The 23,330-nt window shown below is 53.6% G+C and overlaps 1 protein-coding gene across 1 annotated transcript in view; it reads left to right on the forward strand.

Annotated features, from left to right (window-relative positions):
- Positions 1–23,330, forward strand: part of PTPN5 (protein tyrosine phosphatase non-receptor type 5) — a 51,243-nt gene that overhangs the window by 17,799 nt on the left and 10,114 nt on the right. Inside the window, exons 2-7 of the mRNA XM_029061802.1 lie at positions 522–594; positions 15,634–15,821; positions 16,669–16,782; positions 18,000–18,083; positions 19,157–19,407; positions 21,566–21,755. Of these exons, the coding sequence (XP_028917635.1) occupies positions 570–594; positions 15,634–15,821; positions 16,669–16,782; positions 18,000–18,083; positions 19,157–19,407; positions 21,566–21,755 (852 nt within the window). The 5' untranslated portion in view covers positions 522–569. The remainder of the gene's footprint in view (positions 1–521; positions 595–15,633; positions 15,822–16,668; positions 16,783–17,999; positions 18,084–19,156; positions 19,408–21,565; positions 21,756–23,330) is intronic.

A 23,330-nucleotide genomic window follows, 5' to 3' on the forward strand; every position in this document is an offset into this window, starting at 1 on the left:
CCCATGTGGGCTTGTGAATTCTAATCCCGACTCCGCCGCTATCAGTTGTGTGACTTGGGGCAGGTCACTTAACTTCTCTGTGCCTCGGTGACCTCATCTGTAAAATGGGGATGAAGACTGTGAGCCCCACGTGGGACACCCTGATTTCCCAGCACTTAGAACAGAGCACATAGTAAGCGCTTAACAAATACCACCATTACTTGTAATACCCCAGTGCTTAGAACAGTGCCTGGCACTTAGTAAACGCTTAACGGCTACCAGGATTATAATTATATCTACCGACTCTCTCTCCCAAGCATTCAGTACAGTCCTCCTCATTCTGTAAGCGCTCAATAAATACGATTGATTAAATAAATAGGGTCCATGCCTCCAGGGCGCCTTCCACAACAGCGGGAGGGAGGGCTAGGGGTGGCCTATAGGGCAGGGGCAGGGGGCAGGCTAAAGGCCCTTCCAGAGGCTTTCCCATGGGCTTGCCTCTCCTCCCCTGAACGGCTGTGTCCTCTTTCTCTCCGCCACCGTAGGAGAGAGCGGAAGGCGCTTCCGATGTTTCAGCCGGAGGAACCCCAGAGATGTGCTGCAGCGGGTGGCTATTTGGTGAGTCCTCTCGGCCCCGGCTGCCTCCCTCCCCCGCTGAGCACTGTCCAGCCTTGGTCTTGACCACTCGCCCAGAAATAGCCCACGTAGGCTGGAGCGGAAAGAACCGTACGGTCACGGTTTGGGCTAGGCGGTTTCTCATCCCGCCCTGGGAGACCAGGTCTGGGCTCCCAGTGGGTCACGATAATCACAGTGATAATCACAGCCGTGGCGTTTGTCAAGTGCTTACGGTGTGTCGAGCAGCTGGGGTGCCCACAGGTTAATCAGGTTGGACAGTCCCTGACCTCCATGGAGTTCAGTCTAAGCGGGAGGGAGGGCAGGAATTGAATCCCCATTTTACAACTGACAGAACTGAGGCATGGAAGTGAAGTGACTTGTCCAAGGTCACACAGCAGGCGAGTGGCGGAGGCGGGATTAGAACCCAAGCGTTCTGCCTCCCAGACCCGGGCTCTTCCCGTTAGGCCGCGCTGCTCCCCAGTGGGGGCATCTAACCAGTTTCGCCTGTCCCTCCATGACTGGCTACGGTGAGGGACGACCGGAATTGGGAGCAAATTCTGGGATGGGGGGCACCCAGGGAGTGTAGGTCTAGAACTCGGCAAGGGGAACCGGGTTGTTGCTGGGGTCCAAGGGAGAGAAAAACTAAGGACAGTCTTTTTTAGCATGAGTATGACAGGAAAATATCTCCATCAGTCCATCGTTGGTGGATATCGAGTACCTTCTGGGTGCAGAACACTGCCCTAAATGCTGAGTAGAGGACCCAGTGGGGCTGGAAGTGACCCCCCTCTGTTTCATTCATTCATTCATTCATTCGTGTTTATTGAGCACTTACTGCATGTAGAGCACTGTACTAAGCACTTGGGAGAGTACGATATAACAATAAACAGACACATTCCTGCCCAAAATGAGCTTACAGTCTCTGAACCCTTGTCAGGCTGGTAGAGGGAGGTGGGGCCCAGTCACAGGTATTACACTGGATAATGAAAGTCAGTCAGATGAGCATCCCAGATCCTGCCCAGTTCCCTTTATGCCAAACCTTGGGGCCAAGGAAGGTTGACCCACAAAACCCAACCTGCATCGTTTTGGATCGGATTTAATTGTCATCAATAATAATAATGATAATCATAATTGTGGTGCCAGGCAAGTGCCGGGGTGGATACCGGCAAATCAGGTTGGATTCAGTCCCTGCCCCACGAGGGGCCCACAGTCTCAATCCTCATTTTATAGATGAGGGAAGTGAGGCAGAGAGAGGTGAAGTGACTTCTTGGGATTTGTCCTGAATTGGACCTAACCGGACTTCCCTTCCCACTCAGAGAGGGCCAGCTCGGCCAGTGGGGGGGAACTGGCCCCGGCAGAGCCCTGGCCCAGTTCAACTAGTCGGCCCCAACCGGATGCCAGGCTGTGAGCTCCAAGACCACAGCCCGGAATAATGGGTGGGGCACAGTACAGGGGGCCAGGTGCCCTGGCAGTTGGGTCCGGGAGCCACAGAAGGGTAGTAATAATAATAATTTTTAAAATCTTGTATTTGTTAAGCACCTACTATGTGCCAACCACCATTCTAAGCCCTGGGGTAGATACAAGGTGATCAGGTCGGACACCATCCTCACAATCTTGACTCACAATCAGAGTCTCACAATCTTGAGAAGCAGTGTGGCCCAGTGGAAAGAGCACGGGCTTGGGAGTTAAAGGTCATGAGTTCGAATCCCAGCTCTTCCACTTGTCAGCTGTGTGACTGTGGGCGAGTCACTTCACTTCTCCGTGCCTCAGTTACCCCATCTGTAAAATGGGGTTTAACTGTGAGCCTCATTTGGGACAACCTGATTACCCTGTATCTGCCCCAGCGCTTAGAACAGTGCTCGGCACATAGTAAGCGCTTACCAGATACCAACATTATCATTATTATTACAATCCCTGTCCCACACGGGGCTCCCGCTCTTAATCCCGGTTTTACGGATGAGGTGACTGAGGCCCGGTGAAGTGAAGGGTCGCCCAGCAGAGAAGTGGTGGAGCCAGGATTAGGATCGTTGGCCTTCTGACTCGAGGTCCTGCCCCCACCCTCGCCCTTCCCCATGGAGCTGTCCTGCAGGCCATGGGGCCAACGCCCACGGGCCCTCTGGGCTGGCCCTCCCCGGCCGGCGGACCGCCTGCCGGAGAAGGAAGCCTGTGTGCTTGGCTGGCGGTTATATAATGACGGTGTAAAAATACAGCCCATGAGTAATTCTCACTGCCACCCCCCGGGCGGGAGAGGGAGGCCACGTGCCAAGCAGGCGTGTGCCCAGCATGACTAAACGGCTCCCACACACTGGCGTAGGCAGCGGGGCCCTGCCTGCCTGCTTGCCTGCCTGCCTGCCTGTCTTCCTTCCTGAGGCTCAGCTCCCAGACCCCCGGTTCACCCCTCCGGGGAGGGCTTGGGCCTTAAAGCCGGGCCGCCCAGAGGCTGGGGGGCTGGGGGAGCTGCCCCTGTCCCTCCCCAGCACACACACACGACACGCTCACGCTCATTCAGTGAAGATTTGCTCCAAGTGTGGAGTCAGAGAGATGAAGTCAACCCCGGGGAGATGTTTGCTCTGTCACCGATGCCCACCCTGAGTCACTCTTCTTTAGGGAATCTAAAGGGAAAGGGAAAGATTTCCAGATAGCCTAAGCTGTTGCAAAGATGAGGGAGGGAGAGATGGAGGGAGGGATGGAGAGAGAGAGATAGTGTGTGTTTGTATGTGTGTGTGACAACTCGCACTAGAGACCTAGTAGGAAAAGGTACCTGTGGGGTTGCGAACCTGTGTGTGAGACAGAGGGTGTATGTTTGTGCCACCAGGATTTGCACTTCTTGGACACGGATGACCCAAGAGGCCATCTTGGGGTGGGGGTCAAAGTGGGCTCTGAGGTGGGGAAGGGTGGTAAGCGATGGTCCACCTTGAGGTGACCCTGCCGGGGCACGGTCGCTCACCTTTTCTCCTTCCCCTCCACCCCCGTCTTGGGCTGATGCATCCGGGAGACAGGAGACAAGATACCTTTCAGTGCTTTGGTTTTAAATCTGATGCCCAGGCTTGATGCCCCGTCCCTGGGGCAGAGGGGGAGCTGAAGGCCGGACTGTGTCCCCTTCCTCCACAGTCTCCCAGCAGTGGGGGAGCTGGTCCTTATGGCTGGGTCACCGATCTGCCCCATTCTCTGCCCACCTAGGGAGCTGCTGCTCTTCGGTCCAGAGCCCAAGGAAGCATGCAGATTCACCTGGTGGAGTCTCTCTCTTTTTCTTTCTCTCTCTCTCTCTCCCTGTCTCTGCGGGCTGTCTTAATGGTGTTCAGTCAGAGGAAAATTAAACCCAGAAGCCTTCTTCTCAGGGAGCCCTCGGGGTGTTCTGCCTTTAAAACCTCATTTATTTTTCAGCATTTGCCCCTTGTTTACTGGACAGCTTTCCCTGGGCTCAGACCAGACTGGCCTTCAGGCAGGAAACGCTGTGTCTCTGCTCCGGGGTTGGCGGCGGGAGGGTGTGGGGGCTGCCGGGGCTGGGACGGGGGCCCTGAGGGCTGATTGGGGGGCTCGGGTAGGGGCCTGACATCATCTTGCTGTCTTCTGGAATGCTGGGAATCTGTATGGATTGGTGGATTGGGAAGCAGTGTGGTCTAGTGGATAGAGCACAGGCTTGGGAGTAGGAAGGACCTGGGTTCTAATTCCAGCTCCACCACATGTCTGCAGTGTCACCTTGGACAAGTCACTTAACTTCTCTATGCCTCGGTTACCTCGTCTGCAAAATGGGGAATAAGACCGTGAGCCCCCATGTGGGACATATACATGGACCTAAGTAAGCGCTCTAGGCATAGAGTAAGCGTTTAACAAATACCCTCCACCCCCCCCCCCCCAAAAAAAATCCAGTTCCAATAGCCTGTTGTCCCTTAACCTTATTTATAGATTTATTTATGTACAGCTATTTCATCCTGATATATTTCTACTTATTCCTGCTATAGCCTTATTCTTCCTCTTGCCTTCACTATTGTAAATCATTTTTGTCTGTCTCCCTCATTAGATTATAAACTCCTCGAAGGCAGGAAATGCACATCTTGCTTCTGCTGTACTTTCCCAAATATTTAGTATCAATCAGTGATACATGTTCCCTGTGCAGAAGGAGCTTACAGTCTAGATGGGGAGTCAGACAATAATATAAATAAATTAATTTAATGTAATATATTTATTTAATATAAATTACATATATGTGCATAAGTGCCGTGTGGCTGAGAATGGGGTGAGTATCGAGTGACTATGGGGTGAATATCGAGTTCTTAAAGGATACAGATCTAAGCGCAAGGGGGATACAGAAAAGCTAGGGAGAGGGGAAATGAGGGCTTAGTCAGAGCTTTGCGCTCAGTAAATAACATTGGCTGAGTGATTGATCGATTGATTGAGAAGCAGCATGGCCTGGTGGAAAGAGCGTAGGCCTGGGAGTCCGGAGACCGGGGTCCTAATCCTGGTTCTACTACTGACCTGCTGTGTGCCCTGCGTAAGTCACTTATCTTCTCTGTGCCTCACTTTCTTCATCTGTAAAATGGGGCTTCAGTGCCTGTTCCCCTCCTACTTAGACTGTAAGTCCCAAGTGGGACAGGGATTGTGTCCAATCTGATGGTTTGTATCTCCCCCAGTGCTTAGTTCAGTGCTTGGCACAGAGGAAGAGCTTTACGAATACCACAATTGATATGTTTGTGTGAGTATACTTTGTGCCTCAGTCTCCTCAGTCTCCCCATCTGCAGTTGACGGGGCTCGACACCTATTCTCCCTCCTGCCTAGACTGTGGGACAAGGACTTTTCGACCTGATTACCTCGTATCTTCCTCAGTGTTTAGCGTAGTGGTGGGCACCTGGTAAGTGCTTAATGACTACAACAGTTCCTCTATGATTATTGGCATCTGATGGCCCAGGGTATTTTTGGAGGCTCGGGCAGGGCTCTGTGTGGCTTTCAGGTGGGCACCCCCCTGCACGTTCTGGAAAACACGCACGAAAAGCAAGCCAGAGGAAGACCCTTGTTCAGCCTCATCCTAACAGTGCCCACCTAGTAGCCTCCGGGCCTGTTGTCCCAGAGGGTAAGGGGCAGCTGAGGCTATTTCCCCAACTGTCAGGGCCTTCTCCTGTCTAACACGGAGCTTCCCCTCCTCTTCCAATCAATCAATCAATCAATCAATTGTACTTCTTGTCTTATGCCGTCGAGTCGTCTCTGACCCAGAGCGATCCCATGGACACCACTCTCCCAGGACGCCCCACCTCCATCTGCAGTCGTTCCGGGAGTGGATCCATGGAGTTTTCTTGGTAAAAATATGGAAGTGGTTGACCACTGCCTTCTTCAGCAAAGTAAATTTGAGTCTCTGCCCTCGACTCTTTCCCGTGCAGCTGCTGCCCAGCACGGGTGAGTTTTGAGATGTAGCGGATTGCCTTTTCACTCTCTAGCCACTGCCCAAGCTAGAAATGGAATGGGTAGGCCTCTGCTTGACTCTCCCTCCCATAGCGGAGACTGGTGAGTCCTGGAAACTCTCCAGGTGCCATCCTGAGAAGAGCAGTTCTACGTATTGATCATTTATTGTGTGCAGAGCACTGCCCTAAGTGCTTGGGAGAGCACAATATAACAGGCACGTTCCCTGCCTACAATGAGCTTACAGTCTAGAAGGGGAGACAGTCTCCTCTAGACTGTAAGCTCGTTGAGGGCAAGGAATAGTCATTCATTCAGTTGTTTTTATCGAGCATTTACTGTGTGCGGAGCATTGTACTAAGTGCTTGGGAGAGTACAATATGACAATAAACAGACACATTCCCTGCCCACAACGAGCTTATAGTCTAGAGGCAGCATGGTTCAGTGGACAGAGCACGGGCATAGGAGTCAGAGAATGTGGGTTCTAATGCCGGCTCTGCCACTTGTCTGTTGTGTGACCTCGGGCGAGCCACTCAACTTCTCTGTGCCTCAGTTACCTCATCTGTAAAATGGGGATTAAGACTATGTGGGACAACCTGATTCATTCATTCATTCATTCAATAGTATTTATTGAGCGCTTACTATGTGCAGAGCACTGTACTAAGCGCTTGGAATGAACAAGTCGGCAACAGATACAGTCCCTGCCATTTGACGGGCTTACGGTCTAATCGGGGGAGACGGACAGACGAGAACGATGGCAATAAATAGAGTCGAGGGGAAGAACGTCTCGTAAAAACCGATGGCGACTAAATAGAATCGAGGCGATGTACATTTCATTAACAAAATAAATAAGGTAATAAATATATACAGTTGAGCAGACGAGTACGGTGCTGAGGGGACGGGAAGGGAGAGGGGGAGGAGCAGAGGGAAATGGGGGAAAAGAGGGTTAAGCTGCGGAGAGGTGAAGGGGTGGTGGTAGAGGGAATAGAGGGAGAAGAGGAGCTCAGTCTGGGAAGGCCTCTTGGAGGAGGTGAGTTTTAAGTAGGGTTTTGAGGAGGGGAAGAGAATCCGTTTGGCGGAGGTGAGGAGGGAGGGCGTCCCGGGACCGCGGGAGGACGCGGCCCGGGGGTCGACGGCGGGACGGGCGAGGCCGAGGGATGGCGAGGAGGTGGGCGGCGGAGGAGCGGAGCGTGCGGGCTGGGCGGTGGAAAGAGAGAAGGGAGGAGAGGTAGGAAGGGGCGAGGTGACGGAGAGCCTCGAAGCCTAGAGTGAGGAGTTTTTGTTTGGAGCGGAGGTCGATGGGCAACCACTGGAGTTGTTTAAGAAGGGGAGTGACAGGCCCAGATCATTTCTGCAGGAAGATGAGCCGGGCAGCGGAGTGAAGAATAGACTGGAGCGGGGCGAGAGAGGAGGAAGGGAGATCAGAGAGAACCTGATTACCTTGTATCTACACCAGCGCTTAGAACAGTGCTTTACACATAGTAAGCGCTTAACAACTACCATTATTATTATTATTAGAAGGGGTGACAGACATTAATAGAAATAAATAAGTGACAGAGATGGACATACGGGCTGTGGGGCTGGGACGGGGGGACGAATAAAGGGACCAAGTAAGGGCAAAGCAGAAGGGAGTGGGAAAAGAGGAGAGGAAAGGAGGGCTTAGTCAGGGAAGGCCTCTTGGAGGAGATGGGCCTTCAATAAGGCTTTGAAAGCGGGGAGAGTAATTGACTGTCGGATATGAGAAAGGAGGGCGTTCAGGGCCAGAGGCAAGACGTGGGCGAGAGGTCGGTGTCGAGATAGATGAGATCGAGGTACAGTGAGTAGGTTAGCACTGGAGGAGCAAAGTGTGCGGGCTGGGTTTCAGTAGGAGAGTAACGACGTGAGGTATATCACGGCTTCAGCAGATTATATGATGCATTGCACGGGCGGCTCCACGATAAGGATCAGCTCCGAGGTCCGCGTGGGGTTAATCCGGCCCAGTCTTGGGGAATGGGGAGGAAGGAGTGGATCCACGAGATGGGACCGAGACCGAATCAGCAGGGTATGGTGATAGATTAGATGGTGGTGTGGAAGGAAGGAGAGAAAGAGATGAGTCAGAGATGACTTCAAGGTCACGAGATGAGCGGGTGGGGGGGCGGGAACCCTGGTGGCGAGCGGTCCCGTGGACGCCATTGAGGAGGTTGGTTTGGCGGGCAGAAGATGATAAGGTCACTTTTGGAACCTTGGGAGAAGCAGCGTGGCTCAGTGGAAAGAGCCCGGGCTTCGGAGTCAGAGGTCATGGGTTTGACTCCCGGCTCTGCCACCCGTCAGCTGTGTGACTGTGGGCGAGTCACTTCACTTCTCTATGCCTCAGTGATCTCGTCTGTAAAATGGAGATTAACTGTGAGCCTCACGTGGGACAACCTGATTACCCTGTATCTACCCCAGCGCTTAGAACAGTGTTCTGCACATAGTAAGCGCTTAACAAATACCAACATTATTATTACCAACTCTGGTTTATTGTTATGCTGTCCTCTCTCAATCGCTTAGTACAGTGCTCTCCACACAGTAAGTGCTCAAAAAGTACCACTAATTGAATAATAACTGTAGTATTTTACTCAGAAACTTCCGCTTAAACTTTCTTGTGTTGAATTTCCCTTATCTACCCTCCCATCACTGTTGACTGTGCACTTGGCTGACTACCTCCTAAACACTTTGACATGCACCTCGACCCCACAGAACCCATGTCCATATCCTTAGAGAAGCAGCATGGTTTAGTGGAAAGATCTCGGGTTTGGGAGTTAGAGGTCATGGGTTCTAATTCTGGCTCCGCCTCTTGTCTGCTGTGTGACCTTGGGCAAGTCACTTTGCTTCTCTGTGCCTCAGTGACCTCATCTGTAAAATGGAAATTAAGACTGTGAGCCCCAAGTGGGACACACTGATTTCCTTGTATCTACCCCAGAACTTAGAACAGTGCTTAGCACATAGTAAGTACTTAAGAAATGCCATTATTATTATTATATTGTACTATTTCCCCTAACTGTAATTTATCTAAACGTATGTCTTCCCCTGGAGACAATAATGTATGTCTCCCCCCACCAAAGTCTCCCCCTTTTATTTCTCTCCTCTAATGAGGGTTTGCCTCCCTGCCTCTAGTCTGTAATAATAATGATGGTATTTGTTAAGCACTTACTATGTGCAGAGCACTGTTCAAAAGCGCTAGGGTAGGTACAGGGTAATCAGGTTGTCCCACGTGAGGGTCACAGTCTTAATCCCCATTTTCCAGATGAGGAAACTGAGGCACAGAGAAGTTAAGTGACTTGCCCACAGTCTGGAAGAACCACTGCCAGACTGTTTGCTCATTTGGGCAGGAAATGTGTCTTATATTGTTCTCTTCCAAGTACTTAGCACAGTGCTCTGCACGTGTAAGCGCTCAATAAATACACAGCTCTGCACACATTAAGCGCTCAATAAATACGATTGAATGAATGAAATACGACTGACTGACCGACTGACTATAAGCTCCTGGTGGGCAAGGAGCGCTTCTGCCAACTCTATTGTATTGTACTTTTCCAAGTGCTTAGTATAGTTCTCTGCACATAGTAAGCGCTTAATAAGTGCCCTCAGTCAATGATTGAATAAAAACTTATGTGCCAAGAGCTGAAGGAGATACAATAGAAGCAGCGTGGCCTAGTGGATAGAGCAGGGTCCTGGGAGTCAGAAGGTCATGGGTTCTAATTCCCCCTCTGCCACTTGTCTGCTGCGTGACCTTGGGCAAGTCCCTTTGCTTCTCTTTGCCTCAGTTCCCTCATCTGTAAAATTATTATTACAATTATTATAAGCGGATGCTTGTGTTTATTTGTATAGATTATTTATTACTCTATTTTATTAATGATGTGTATATATCTATAATTCTATTTATCTGTTTTGTTGGTATTGATGCCTGACTACTTCTTTTGTTTTGCTGTCTGTCTCCCCCTTCTAGACTGTGAGCCTATTGCTGGGCAGGGATTGTCTCTATCTGTTGCCGAATTGTACATTCCAAGCGCTTAGTACAGTGCTCTGCACACAGCGAGCGCTCGATAAATACGATTGAACGAATGAATGAATGAAAGGTGGTCATAGTCCCTGTCCCAGATGGGGCTCACGATCTGAAGGGGTGGGAGAACAGGTATTTTATTCCCATATTTACAGATAAGGAAACTGAGGCCCAGAGAAGTGAAATGAATTGCCCAAGGTCACACAACAGGGCAGTGGCGGAGTGGGGATTAGATCCCGGGGAGCCTGACTCCAAGGCCTAAGATCTTTCCACTTGGCCACACCTAGTGCGGGTACCCCCACATGCAGGGGAGAGACCCAGAGGCCCCCGAAACTGCTGAAGTGTAGCAGGACCCACCTTCTTTCATTTAAGAAGCAGCATGACCTAGTGGATAGAGCACGGGCCTGGGAGTCAGAAGGACCTGGGTTCTAATGTCGGCTCTGCCGCTTGTCTTCTGGGTGTCCTTGGGCAGGAGAGACAGGAGGCAAGGAGGTCAGCAAGGAGGGTGATAGAATATTAGTAATAATAATGTTGGTATTTGTTAACCACTTACTATGTCAAGGCTGTCCATCCCCTCGCCCCCTCCTACCTCTCCTCCCTTCTCTCTTTCCACCGGCCACCCCGCACGCTCCGCTCCTCCGCCGCCCACCTCCTCGCCGTCCCCCTTTCTCGCCCATCCCTCCGTCGACCCCCGGGCCACGTCCTCCCCCTGTCCCGAAACGCCCTCCCTCCTCACCTCCGCCAAACTCATTCTCTTCCCCTCTTCAAAGCCCTCCTGAGAGCTCCCCTCCTCCAAGAGGCCTTCCCAGACTGAGCTTCCCCTTTTCCCTCTGCTCCCTCTACCACCCCCCTTCACCTCTCTGCAGCTAAACCCTCTTTTCCCCCCATTTCCCTCTGCTCCTCCCCCTCTCCCTTCCCATCCCCTCAGCAATATAAGACACTCGTCTGCTCAACTGTATATATTTTCATTACCCTATTTATTTTGTTAATGAGATGTACATCACCTTGATTCTATTTATTTGCTATTGTTTTAATGAGATGTTCATCCCCTCGATTCTATTTATTGCTATTGTTCTCGTCCGTCCGTCTCCCCCGATTAGACCGTGAGCCCGTCAAAGGGCAGGGACTGTCTCTATCTGTTACCGATTTGTACATTCCAAGTGCTTAGTACAGTGCTCTGCACATAGTGAGCGCTCAATAAATACTATTGAATGAATGAATGAATGTCCCAAGCACTGTTCTAAGCGCTGGGATAGATACGAGGTTATCAGGTTGTCCCACGTTGGGGCTCACAGTCTTTATCCCCATTTTACAGAAGAGGTGACCGAGGCACAGAGAAGTTAAATGACTTGCCCCAAATCACACAGCTGACAAGTGGCGGAGTCGGGATTAGAACCCACGACCTCTAACTCCCAAACCCGGGCTCTTTCCACTAAGCTATGCTGTGTCTCTAATCAGGGCAGGATAGGATAAGTCCTTGAATAAATGATGGAAGCAGTTAGGATGGAGAGGAAGGGATGGTTTTAGTGATGTTGTGAAGATTGAACGGTCAGGATTTAGCGATAGATTGAATACGGGGGTAGAATGAGAGAGAGGAGTCAAGGATAACGCCAAGGATACGGGTTTGTGAGACAGGAAGGATGGTGGAGCTGTCTAGTGATGGGAAAGTCAGGGGGAGGACAGAATTTGGGGTGGGAAGATAAGGACTTCTGTTTGTGACATGTTAAGTTTGAGATGATGGCGGAACATCCAGGTAGAGATGTCTTGAAGGCAGGAGGAAATGCAAGACTGCAGAGAGGGAAAGAGATTGGGGCTGGAGATTCATTCATTCATTCATTCAATAGTATTTATTGAGTGCTAACTATGTGCAGAGCACTGTACTAAGCGCTTGGAATGTACAATTCGGCAACAGATAGAGACAATCCCTGACCATTGAGGGGCACAGAGGGGAGGGAGGGAGAGGAGCAGAGGGAAAGGGGGCTTAGCTGAGGGGAGGTGAAGGGGGAGCAGAGAGGGAGCAGAGGGAAAAGGGGAAGCTCAGCCTGGGAAGGCCTCTTGGAGGAGGTGAGCTCTCAGTAGGGCTTTGAAGAGGATGATTTGGGAATCATCTAGGGCTTTGAAGAGGATGATTTGGGAATCATCTAGGGCTTTGAAGAGGATGATTTGGGAATCATCCGCATACAGGTGGCAGTTGAATCCATGGGAGCGAACGAGTTCTCCAAGGGAGTGGGTGTAGATGGAGAATAGAAGGGGATCCAGAACTGAACCTCGAGTCCCCCCCAGTTAGGGGGTGGGAGGCAGAGGAAGAGCCCGCGAAAGAGACTGAGAATGAGCAGCCAGAGAGACAGGAGGAGAACCAGGAGAGGACAGGGTCGGTGAAGCTGAGGTTGGATAATGTTTCCGGGAGAAGGGGATAGTCAACATGGTCAAAGGCAGCTGAAATCGCCTCAGCTCCAGCCTCTGCGTTCCGTGGCTTGGATGTGGGAGGGGAACGAAAAGATTCGGGAATCAGATCGGGGACGCTGGCCAGGGCTCTAGCCTGTGAGCTCGCTGTGGGCAGGGGATGTGTCTGTTTGTTGTTCATTCGTCCGTTCATTCAATTCATTTAATCGTTTTTACTGAGCGCTTACTGTGTGCAGAGCACTGTACTAAGCGCTTGGAAAGTAGAATTCAGCAACAAATAGAGACAATCCCTACCCAACAACGGGCTCACAGTCTAAAAGGGGGGAGACAGACATCAGAACAAGTGAACGGGCATCATTAGCATCAATATAAATAGGTGCTTAGTATAGTGCTTTGCACAGAGTAAGCGCTCAGTAAATACCATTGAATGAATGAATAAACGGTATGAAGCAGCATGACCTTAGTGGATAGAACAAGGGCCTGGGAGTCAGAAGGTCATGGTTCTAATCCCAGCTGTGTCACTTTGCTGCGTGGTCTTGGGCGAGTCCCTTCACTTCTCTGTGCCTCAGTTCCCTCATCTGTAAAACAGGGATTGAGACTGTGAGCCCCATGTGGGACAGGGACTCTGTCCAACCTGATACGATTATCTACCCCTGTGCTTAATACAGTGCCTGGCGCATAGCAAGCACTCAGCGCAGTTATTATTTTCATGTCGGGATTGGAGAGTTGGTTTTCGAGATGAGAGCGGGGACCACAGGCTGCCCATGCCAGCAAGCAGGGGCATCTGAAGGAGTGACCCCCCCTTCACTGTTGCCATGGTTACAGAGAAACGTGCTTCCAGCCTTTCCTGAGCGGAGTCAGCTCTGAAGCTGGCTGGCCCAGCCTTCCCGCCCATGGTGCCGAGTTCTCTGCTCCAGAAACCACTGCCCACGGGGAGAGGGGAGGAGGGAGGGGAGGCGTCCAGGTCTAGGGAAGACTACTCTCTCACCCGGCCCTCCCAGCCTCAGTTCCCCAACTCTCGCCTCTCAAACCTCCTGCTGAGGAGGGCTGGAGATCAATCTCTCCAGTCTGAAGAGAGGGAAACTGAGGCACCAGGCCAAAGAACCTTCCAGCCTACGTTCTCTCTACTGGGCCTCAGTGGCATCTATCCCACCCGAACGGTACCCGGATCCCTCAGGCTCCGGACTGTTTGTATGGGCTCCCGCCCAGGCACACGGATGGAGTGTAGCGTGGGACTACAAACGCGGAGGCCCATTGTGTCGGAAGCATCGCCTCCTCCCGTCAGCGGTAAAAACAGGCAGAGCCCCAGCTGGGGTACTTCGCCGGAAGTACCCAACGGCCCCAGAGAGACCATTCAACAGCTCAACAGCCGCCCGCCCCCTGAAACCACTCATGATCGGGCAAAGAGACAGGGGAGCAGGGTGGGCCCTGAGCGAGCCGAGGCAGCTGCTCCTGAGCCCGAGAGCCAGTGTTGACTCCGGTCTTAGCGTGAGGAAGGGGCCTCCTCTCCTAGGGTCCAGGCTCTAGAGAGAGCCGACTTAAAGATGAGGAGTCTGGAGTTAAGACCCTAACATACCCGGGGGATCTGCTGGTCGCTCTAAAGGAGGCGTAAAACCTCTCCTTGCTGGAGGGAAGGGGTGCAGACACCCCTAGATAAGCAGAGAAGCAGAAGTAGAGAAGCAGCGTGGCGCAGTGGAAAGAGCACGGGCTTTGGAGTCAGGGCTCATGAGTTCGAATCCCAGCTCTGCCACCTGTCAGCTGTGTGACTGTGGGCAAGTCACTTAACTTCTCCGTGCCTCGGTTCCCTCATCTGTAAAATGGGGATTAAGACTGTGAGCCCCACGTGGGACAACCCGCTTCCCCTGTGTCTACCCCAGCGCTTAGAACAGTGCTCGGCACATAGTAAGCGCTTAACAAATACCAACATTATTATTATTATTATTAGATGGATACTTCCGACAGGAGCTGCCCCGAGAACCTCACTTCTGGGCCTCCATTGAGTGCCCGTGCTGGTCCCAGACCATACTGGCCCTCTGCCCGCCTCATATTTCAGCCGGGACTCTTTCTACTATTGGGAGAGTGCTCCCGTATCCCATTTTGGGGTGAGGGACACATACCCACCGGCAGAAGGTGGGAGAAGAGGCTGTGGGGGGAAACAGGGTGACAGAAAGGCACCCACCTGAGGGCATTTGGAATTTGAGCCCAGGGAATTTCCAACGATGTGGAGGAATTAGGGTTTGCAGAGCCTGGAACCTGGAATTGCTGCTCTAGGGGGTAGAGCTGCTGTAGGTCCTGCTGAAGCAGACCTGATCTCCCAGAAATCCTTTGGCTTCCTCACCCACCGGGGCCATCATCCTCTTTGCTGTCTGCGAGGACAGAGGTTCCCCTGTCAGTCCTGTCCTGCCTGGGAAACCCAAAAAGGGGTGCTACAGGCAGGCCATGAACGGACCTGGTAGTCTCCTTGTCCTCATCCTCGAGAAAGAGGGCAGTGAGCGAAGGGGGACGAAGAGGGCCCAAGCCAGCCCAGTGCCACTGTGTCACGAAATTGGGGCTGGAGCGTACCAGGAGCGTGCTGGGAGAGGACCGAGGCTGCCCGTGGTCAGTCTGGAGCCTGTGAGCGGCCCAGGTGAGACCTCCCCCCAGAACCTCCCTGAAGGGGTCTTCCAGTAGGTCTCAGGGGCCCGGCCGGGGGTAAGAGCCCTGAGAGACAGCCAGCCAAAGGAGTCCAGGACTCTGTCTCTCAGAATGGTTTGGAACACACCCCCTGGCAGCGGAGAGAAGGAAGGCAGCGGCAACGTAAGCCCGGAGGCCCTCCCTCCCTAAATCCCCCTGCCATTTTCACTCTGTTCCCAGAGAAATAAAAGAGAAATAAATTGTCCACCCACACTCGGTTCTTTGTGACAAAGGGAGGTGAGCATTGCTCTGCTCAGAACGGGTGACGTCTGCAGGGGAGCGCAGGACTGATGTCAGGACCACAGACGCTCTCTGCTCAAAGGAAGCAAATCGCTGCGGCAGCTCCCCCCAAAACCGGCACCTCCCAGGATCCTTCGGGACCACGGCCCCGGCCACACCTCGTCGCTCCTCCCTGCGCCCCCTTGGCCATGTGCCCTCTCCCCCTCCAGCCATACCCCCCCCGGCCCCTCGCCGCCCTCCCCTGGCCGTGCCCTCCGCAGCCGTGCCACCCCTGCCCCTGCCACCGTGGAGTTCACTTCCTGACTGGGGTTTTGCACTTGCAGATCCCTCTCTGTCAGTAGCGATGGAGCCACCGCCGGGCGAGGCAGAAGGCTCGCAGGACCAGCCCGGGGGTCCGGTGCCACCCCCTCGCTCCTCAGACGTTGCCGATGGACCCGCCCGGGGTCACCCCCGTGGACGCGCCCGGACCACGAGAGGCAGCGTGTGCGTGTTCGCCCTCTCCCAGATCTTGGTAAGGGTGCGCCTGGCCCGGGATCCCCGGTTGGGGCAGACCTGGGGTGTGGAACTGGAGCGGGGTGGAGTGGGAGGCCGGGGGTGGGGGGTGCTCTCTAGGGTGGCGAAGGGCAGCTCTTTAGAATACTGGACCCCCATCTTTGCTAACTCCCCATCACTGTGGTGCTCAGATGGGGGCCAGACCAGCTGTAAATATAAGACCAGACAAATGGCCACTCTTGGCTTCTCTGACCTGGCCATTTTGCCCAAAATGGCAGCTTCAATGTCCCCCAGAGTCTGCAGTCCTGCTTCTCTGTGTGGGGCAAGGCCATCTTTAGGGAAGGCAGGTCCCGGGACTCCCCGCTCTGGGCCTTCTCCAGGGAGTCCGAGGCCGTCCTCTGCAGGGCAGCCTCCCTGGGTCCTTCCCCCTCCCCCAACGGCAGCCAGAAATGGACTCAGCGGACTGACCGTAGCAACAGATACTTTACCTGGGTGGCTCAGAGAGACCGAGGGATGGGATTGGACCACCCAGCACTCTGGAGGCCCATGTCGCCAATTGACAAGCTTCCTCCTTTGCTCACCACGCGGGGCACGGGGCTCTGGGCCTGGGCATCCAAGAGGAGGAGTTTTTGTTGGTGACTCAGGATTCCCTCCCTCTGCCACCTCCGCGGGAGCTAAGGCAGACCCCGGAGGCTCTGGCTAGGAGTCGCAGGAGGTGGGGGGGAATGACAGGTGGGGTGGGTGGGGGGTAGAGGGTGGCGGACCACCAGGCGTGGGGCCCCAGGGTTGGGGGAGAGGGGGGAGCCTCGAAGAGTCACCCGGAGCCGTAGGAGCTCCGACTAACGACCTTCCTCTTGGACTCCCAGCTGGCCTGTGCAGTGTTCTGGTACAGCGGCTATGGGGCTACCGTGGCCCAGAGAGTCTCTGACCTGTTGTCCCACCTGACCGGTCCCATGGCACGACTCCTGACCGTTCCAGGGGTGAGTGGATCATGGGGACCTCTGAGGGGAGGGTGGGGGGCAGGGGATACAAAGCAGAGATCCCCTCACCTGGGGTCCGGGGCTGACTCTGGGGGAAGACAGAGGGGGTTCCTCCATCACCTCCAGCCAGCCCCTCCAGGCCTGAACACGCTCGTCGGCAACCGGCCTGAGGTAGGGAGTGCTTCTTCGAATTTGATCTCTATCAATCAACCCATCGGTAGCATTAATTGAGCACCTACTGTATGCAGCACACTGTACTTGGCCCTTGGGAGAGAACAAGAGAGTTAGTAAAAGCCATCCTTGTCCTCAAAGAGCTCGCAATTTCCAAGTGCCAGCAGCCTTTGCAGTTAGTCCGCCTTCCTCCCGTCCCCAACGTGTTCAAGGAGACTAGTACCAGCCCTGAGGATGGCAGGAAGGCAAGGTGAAAGGGCAGGGTGGGGAGACGAGAGTTGTTTTTTGGGTTTGTTTTTTTAAATGGTAGTGCCCGACACTGTACTAAGCACTGGGGTGGGTACAGGCAAATCATAGTTCCCACGTGGGGCTCACAGTCTTGATCCCCAGACGAGGTAAATGGGGCAAGGAGAAGTTAGCCGACTTGCCCAACATAGAGGAGCAGGGATTAGAACCCAGGTCCTTCTGACGCCCAGGCCCGTGCCCTATTCACTAGACCACACTGCTTCTAGGGTTGGCAGAGATCCAGGCCTGCTCCAGCCCTCTGAGTAAGGCTGCACAGAGCCATTAATTCACTTCAGTGCCTCCCAAGTCACTTCTCTTCCTTCGGTTGCCTCAACTGCCTCCTTAGTAACAAGTGGGGGAAATGCCTGACTTATCTACCTTGAAGCGGATTATTGAAACTGGATTGTAACCTACGCCCATTAGGGCTTGGAGTCACGAAATGGTCACTCTCCTTTGGTTATGGTATTTCCTAAGCATTTACTAGGTATCAAGCACTACGCTAAGCATTAAGGTACATACAAGAGAATCAGATTGGACCCAGTCCCTGACATTTGCGGGGCTCACAGCCTAAGAGGGAGGAAGGGCAAGTGTCCCCGATTTTACAGGTGAGAAAACCGGGGTCCAGAGAGGTTTAGTGACTTGCTCACAGTCACCCAGCGGTCAGTGGCAGAGCGGAGCGGGCAGTTCTCTGGAGAGGTTGACGTTGTCTGGATCGTCTGGGCTCGGGCCGGGGGCTGACTTGGGTATCTGCTCCTCCCCAGGCCGGTTCGAGGTTGGAGAGCTCGGAGACGCCCTGCGTGCTGCTGGCTACGCTGTCTCTGGGCCTGCTCCTCGCGGGGGTCCTGGTAAGTTGCCCCTCCCCGCCTTGCCAAAGCAGCCTTGCCTCTCGGGGAGGGGGGTCTGGCTCTCGCAGTCCCTGGGGCCACCGCTGCCTCGGGGGTGCCACACTAACCCCAGACGAGCAGACCGGCTTCCTTCAGAACCCGGACAGGTCAGCGTTACCCCTCCCGAGGGTCCGAGAGGCACTGGGAGGGGCGTGGACACCTGTCCTGTGAGTGAGGGGAGAGGGCAGCTGGAATCGGAGAAATGTGCCGGGGTCCCCTACCAGTCACCGCTACGTACCCGATGCCCAGACGCCCGCGGGGATGGTCTCCGACACCCAAAGGCTCGGGGCCCATCGCCATCCCCTGAATCCGGGTCTGCCCATCGTTGGCCGTGGGAGTCTTTGGTCAGAGAGCTGGATTCCCACCTGGAGGCAGGGGCCTTCCGGGGTTGCTGGTGGATGGGGGGGGGGGGGCTCTTTGTATGGAAAGGGGATTGGGTCTGGGTGAGAGGGGAGGAGTAGGCAGTGGCCTGGGCAAGAAACTCCCCGGGACAGACCCTATCCCCATTTCTCACCCCGCTGCCAGGAGCAGCCGGCCTTTAAGGACAGCCTGGACCCACCCAGAAACTTTCCTGGAGGGGGCTGGGGGGGCGGGGTATGGACTAAGCGCTTAGTACAGTGCTCTGCACACAGTAAGTATTCAATAAATAGGATTGAATGAATGAATGAACGAATGGAAAAAGTCAAAAACTGGGGAGGGGGCTGCGGAAGAGCGAGGTAGGGGGCCGCCCCCGAGGGGCCTCCCGCTCCACTCTGAAGGAATGGCTGCCCCTGGGGGATCAGCCAGTCAGTCAGTCATTCGTATTTATTGAGCGCTTACTGTGTGCAGAGCACTGTACTAAGAGTTGGGGAGAGTACAGTGCAACAATACACAGATTCATTTCCTGCCCCAAATGAGGGAGGTGCAGCTAGAGGGATGTGGGGAGGTAGAGGCTGACTTGGAAAGGCCCCAGGAGAGCGGGCGAGAGTGGACGGTCCAGGTGGCCTGCTCCACTAGTGGAGTCCCGGCTTCCGTGACCCAGGGCTGCCCTCCAGGTTTGCCACCTGGCACGGACCCCTCCGGGGCCACCGACGCCCTCCCCACCGGAAGACAGACGCCAGTCCGTGAGCCGCCAGCCGTCCTTCACGTACTCCGAGTGGACGGAGGAAGAGGAGGAGAAGATCAAAGAGGACTTCCTGGACTTGGATCCCGTGCCCGAGACTCCCGTCTTCGACTGCGTCATGGACATCAAGGCCGAGACGGACCCGGCCACCCTGACGGTCAAGTCCGTGGGGCTGCAGGAGAGGTAGGCTCATGGCCCCCGCTGGACGGTGTGCCCTGGAGGGCGGGAACCGGGCTTTTTCCCTCGGCTATCAACTCCCGGGCACCGGGCAGAGGGCTTGGCACCGGCAAGCGGGACGCAGATGCGGTTGGTGGATGGGTCGGGGCCCCGTGAGGCTCGGGCCTGGGGCTTCTGAACCTGGTTAAACCAGGGAACGGGTTTCCCGGCCATCGGGGATGGGTGGTCCCGGTCGACCTTCCGGCCTGGTGCCCCTTGGACGTGGGCCTCTCTTTCCAATGAGGCGGTGGGTCTCTGGACACCAGGCTCCTTCTCCCTAATCCATCAATCGATTGTATTTCTTGAGTGCCTACTGTGTACAGAGCACTGTACTAAGCTTTTGGGAAAATCCAATACAACTGGTAATAATAATAATAATAACGATTATGGTATTTGTTAAGCACTTACTATGTACCAAGCACTGTACAAAGCACTGGAGTAGATGTAAGCTAATCAGGTTGAACACAGTCCCTGTCCCACATGGCGCTCAGAGTCTTAATTCCCCGTTTTACAGAAGGGGTAACTGAGGCCCAGAGAAGTGAAGTAACTTGCCCGAGGTCACACAGCAGACAAGTGGCGGAGCCGGGATAAGAACCCATGATCCTCTGACTCCCAGGCCCGGGCTCTTTCCACTGAGCCACGCTGCTTCATACTTGGTAGACACAATCCCTGCCCTTGAGGAGCTTACAATCTAGCAGGGCAGACAGCTGTGCAAACAAATTACAGATCGGGGAAACAGACTAAGCGTCATCCTGCCGTCCTCCTGATCAGCTGTCAACACTCCAGCTGGCTCACCCCCTCTGCCCTGCCTCCTAACAGGAGCCAAAACCGACACATTCGGACCCCAGGGTTCGAAGGGCTGCCGCAGTTTGGCGATGTGGAGGGTGGAGGAAGGACATGGGAGAAGACAGATAAGGAACCCGTCCTGTCCCGAACGGGCTGGGCAGAGAGTAGGGTGGTCTCTCACTCACTTCTGATCCAGAAGTCAGTGGTATTTACTGAGCACCTACTGAGTGCCCAGCACCATACTGGGTGCTTGGGAGAGCTCATCGGAAACCAGACACACGTTCCCGGCCTTCCTGGAGCTTCCACTCTAATGGTCCATAGCAGCTGCCGCTGTAAGGGTCACTGCGGTCGCAGTTGTGACCGAGGACTCTGAGCCATGAAGAGCTTGAAATGTTTCCCTCTCCCTGCAGAAGCCTACTGATCTTAGTTTTTGCTTTTATTTTGTTTTATTGTTTTGTTTCATCTCTCCTTACTTATCTGTCACCACTTCCCGCTCCCCCTTTTTATTTTTATGTTTAGATATTTTTAGGGACAGGAACTGTGTCTAATTCCCACCTGTGTATTCTTTCCCAGCACTTAGTACTTCTATTACTTGCTCATTCTATTCATCCCTCCCCTCCCAGCCCCGCAGCGCTTGTGTACATATATTTCTAATACTGTCTGTCTCCCCCCAGGACTGTAAGCTCACTGTGGGCAGGGAATGTTTCTGTTTATTGTTGTACTCACCCAAGAGCTAGTACAGTGCTCTGCACACAGTAAGCGCTCAATAAATACTATTGACAGTCTGACTACTACTGAACGAAAGAATGGCTGAGTAAATGGATGGATGGACGGCCCTCTCCCGCCGCTGGAGCTGAGGAGATGGCAGAGATTGCGAAGCGGCGTGGCAAAGTGGATCGAGCTCTGGTCCGGGAGTCAGAAGGTCATGGCTTCTCATCCCGGATCAGCCTATTGTCTACTGTGTGACTCTGGGCTAGTCACTTCATGCCTCTGTGCCTCAGTTACCTCATCTGTAAAATGGACATTGAGACCGTGAGCCCCATGGGAGACAGGGACTCTGTCCAACCCAATTTGTGGTACCCACCCCAGAACTTAGCACAGTGCCTGGCACCTACTGAGTGCTTAACAAATACCATAATTATTATTATCTCACGGCCCCCATTCTGTCCCCACCTCCCCGTCCCCTTCAGGGTGGGGTCCTCTGTGGTGCCCGGAGAACTCTGGACATGGGGTGAGGCACGAGGGGGCCCGGCCCAGAGCGGAGAGGTCCACCTGCCCCCCGTGCTAGGCCCCGGCCCGTCCGGCGGGGAGGCCTGAGCTGGGGCCTGTTGTCTTCCAGGAGGGGCTCCAACGTGTCGCTGACGCTGGACATGTGCACCCCGGGCTGCTCCGAGCAGGGCTTCGGCTACGTCATGTCTCCCCGCGAGCAGTCGTCCCGGGACTACTTGCAGAGCGCCTCCAGCGTGCTGACGGCTGGGGAGCTGCACGAGAAGGCTCTCGACCCATTCCTGCTGCAGGCCGAGTTCTTTGTGAGTACCCACACCCCCGGGGGGCTGGGCCCGCCCATTTTTTTTAAGGGTATTTGTTAAGCCCTTACCATGTGCCAGGCGCTGTACTAAGGGCTGGGGTAGATACAAGCTAATCAGGTTGGACGTGGTCCATGTCCCACATGGGGCTCACAGTCTCAATCCCCATTTTATAGGTGAGTGAACTGAGGCACAGAGAATAATAATAATCATAGTTATTGTTCATCTGAAGCGCTTACTATGTGCCAAGTACTTGTCTAAGTGCTGGGGTAGATACAAGTTAATCAGGTTGGGTATAGTCCCTGTTCCTCACGGGGCTCACAGTCTTAATCCCCATTTTATAGATGAGGGAACTGAGGCGCAGAGAATAATAATAATATTATGATAATAATAATAATTATGAAGCAGTATGGCTTAGTGGCAGGAGCACGGGCTTGGAAGTCAGAGATAGTGGGTTCTAATCCTGGCTCTGCCTCTTATCAGCTGTGTGACTTTGGGCAAGTCACTGAACTTCTCTGTGCATCAGTTACCTCATCTGTAAAATGGGGTTGAAGACTGGGAGCCCCACGTGGAACAATCTGATTGCCTTATATCTACCCCAGCGCTTAGAACAGTCCTTGGCGCATAGTAAGTGCTTAACAAATACCATCATCATTACTATTATTATCAAAAATTATTGCACTTCTCAATTGCTTACCAGGTGCCAAGCACTGGTCTAAGCACTGGGGTAGTTACAAGCTAATCATGTTGGACACAGTCCATGTCCCACGTTGGACTCATAGTGTTAATCCCCATTTTACAGATGAGGGAACTGAGGCACAGAGAAGTGAAGTGACTTGCCCGAAGTCACACAGCCAACAAGTGACAGGCCCATGCCCTTTCCACTGGGCCACGCTGCTCCGCCTCAAAATCCTCCGGGTTCGGGGGGCACGGTCTCCCCCGGGGAGGCTTGGATGAGACGATCCAGGAGGGTCGTGTGGGTCTGGGTTTGGAAAATACCTGGGGTCTTTGGCTGGCGGTCTCCCTCACCGCAACTGAGGAATAGCGTGGCCTAGAGGAAAGATCGTAGACCTGGGAATCAGAAGAACCTGGGGTCTAATCCCAGCTCTTCTACTTGCCTGCTGGGTGACCTTGGGCAAGTCACTTAACAGGGCCTCAGTTTTCTCATCTGTAAAATGGATCCAAAACCTCTTCTCCCTTCCCCTTAGACTGTAAGCCCCATGTGGAATCTGGATTATCCTGCTTCTACCCCAGGACTTAGTATAGTGAAAGTACTTAGCCTAGAGAAAGTACTTAACAAGTGTTATTATTTTTGTTATTATTATTTCAGGATCAATGCCCAATCTACCACCCTGTAGACTGGGTGTCAACCTACGGGCGGTGTAGAGAGTTCCGAATTTGCGAATGCATTGTAGATTGGCACCCAGACCCTAATCGTTCCCCAAGGCTGGGTGATGATAATAATAGTAATAGTAATAGTGTTCACTCTGTGCTAAACGTGAGGGTAGATATAAAGTTATGAGCTCAGACACAGTCTCTGTCTCTCACGGGGTCATAATATACCCTATCCGCATCTTA

This window comes from Ornithorhynchus anatinus, chromosome 3, assembly GCF_004115215.2.
Source record: "Ornithorhynchus anatinus isolate Pmale09 chromosome 3, mOrnAna1.pri.v4, whole genome shotgun sequence".
In the NCBI taxonomy this organism is placed as follows: Eukaryota; Metazoa; Chordata; class Mammalia; order Monotremata; family Ornithorhynchidae; genus Ornithorhynchus; species Ornithorhynchus anatinus.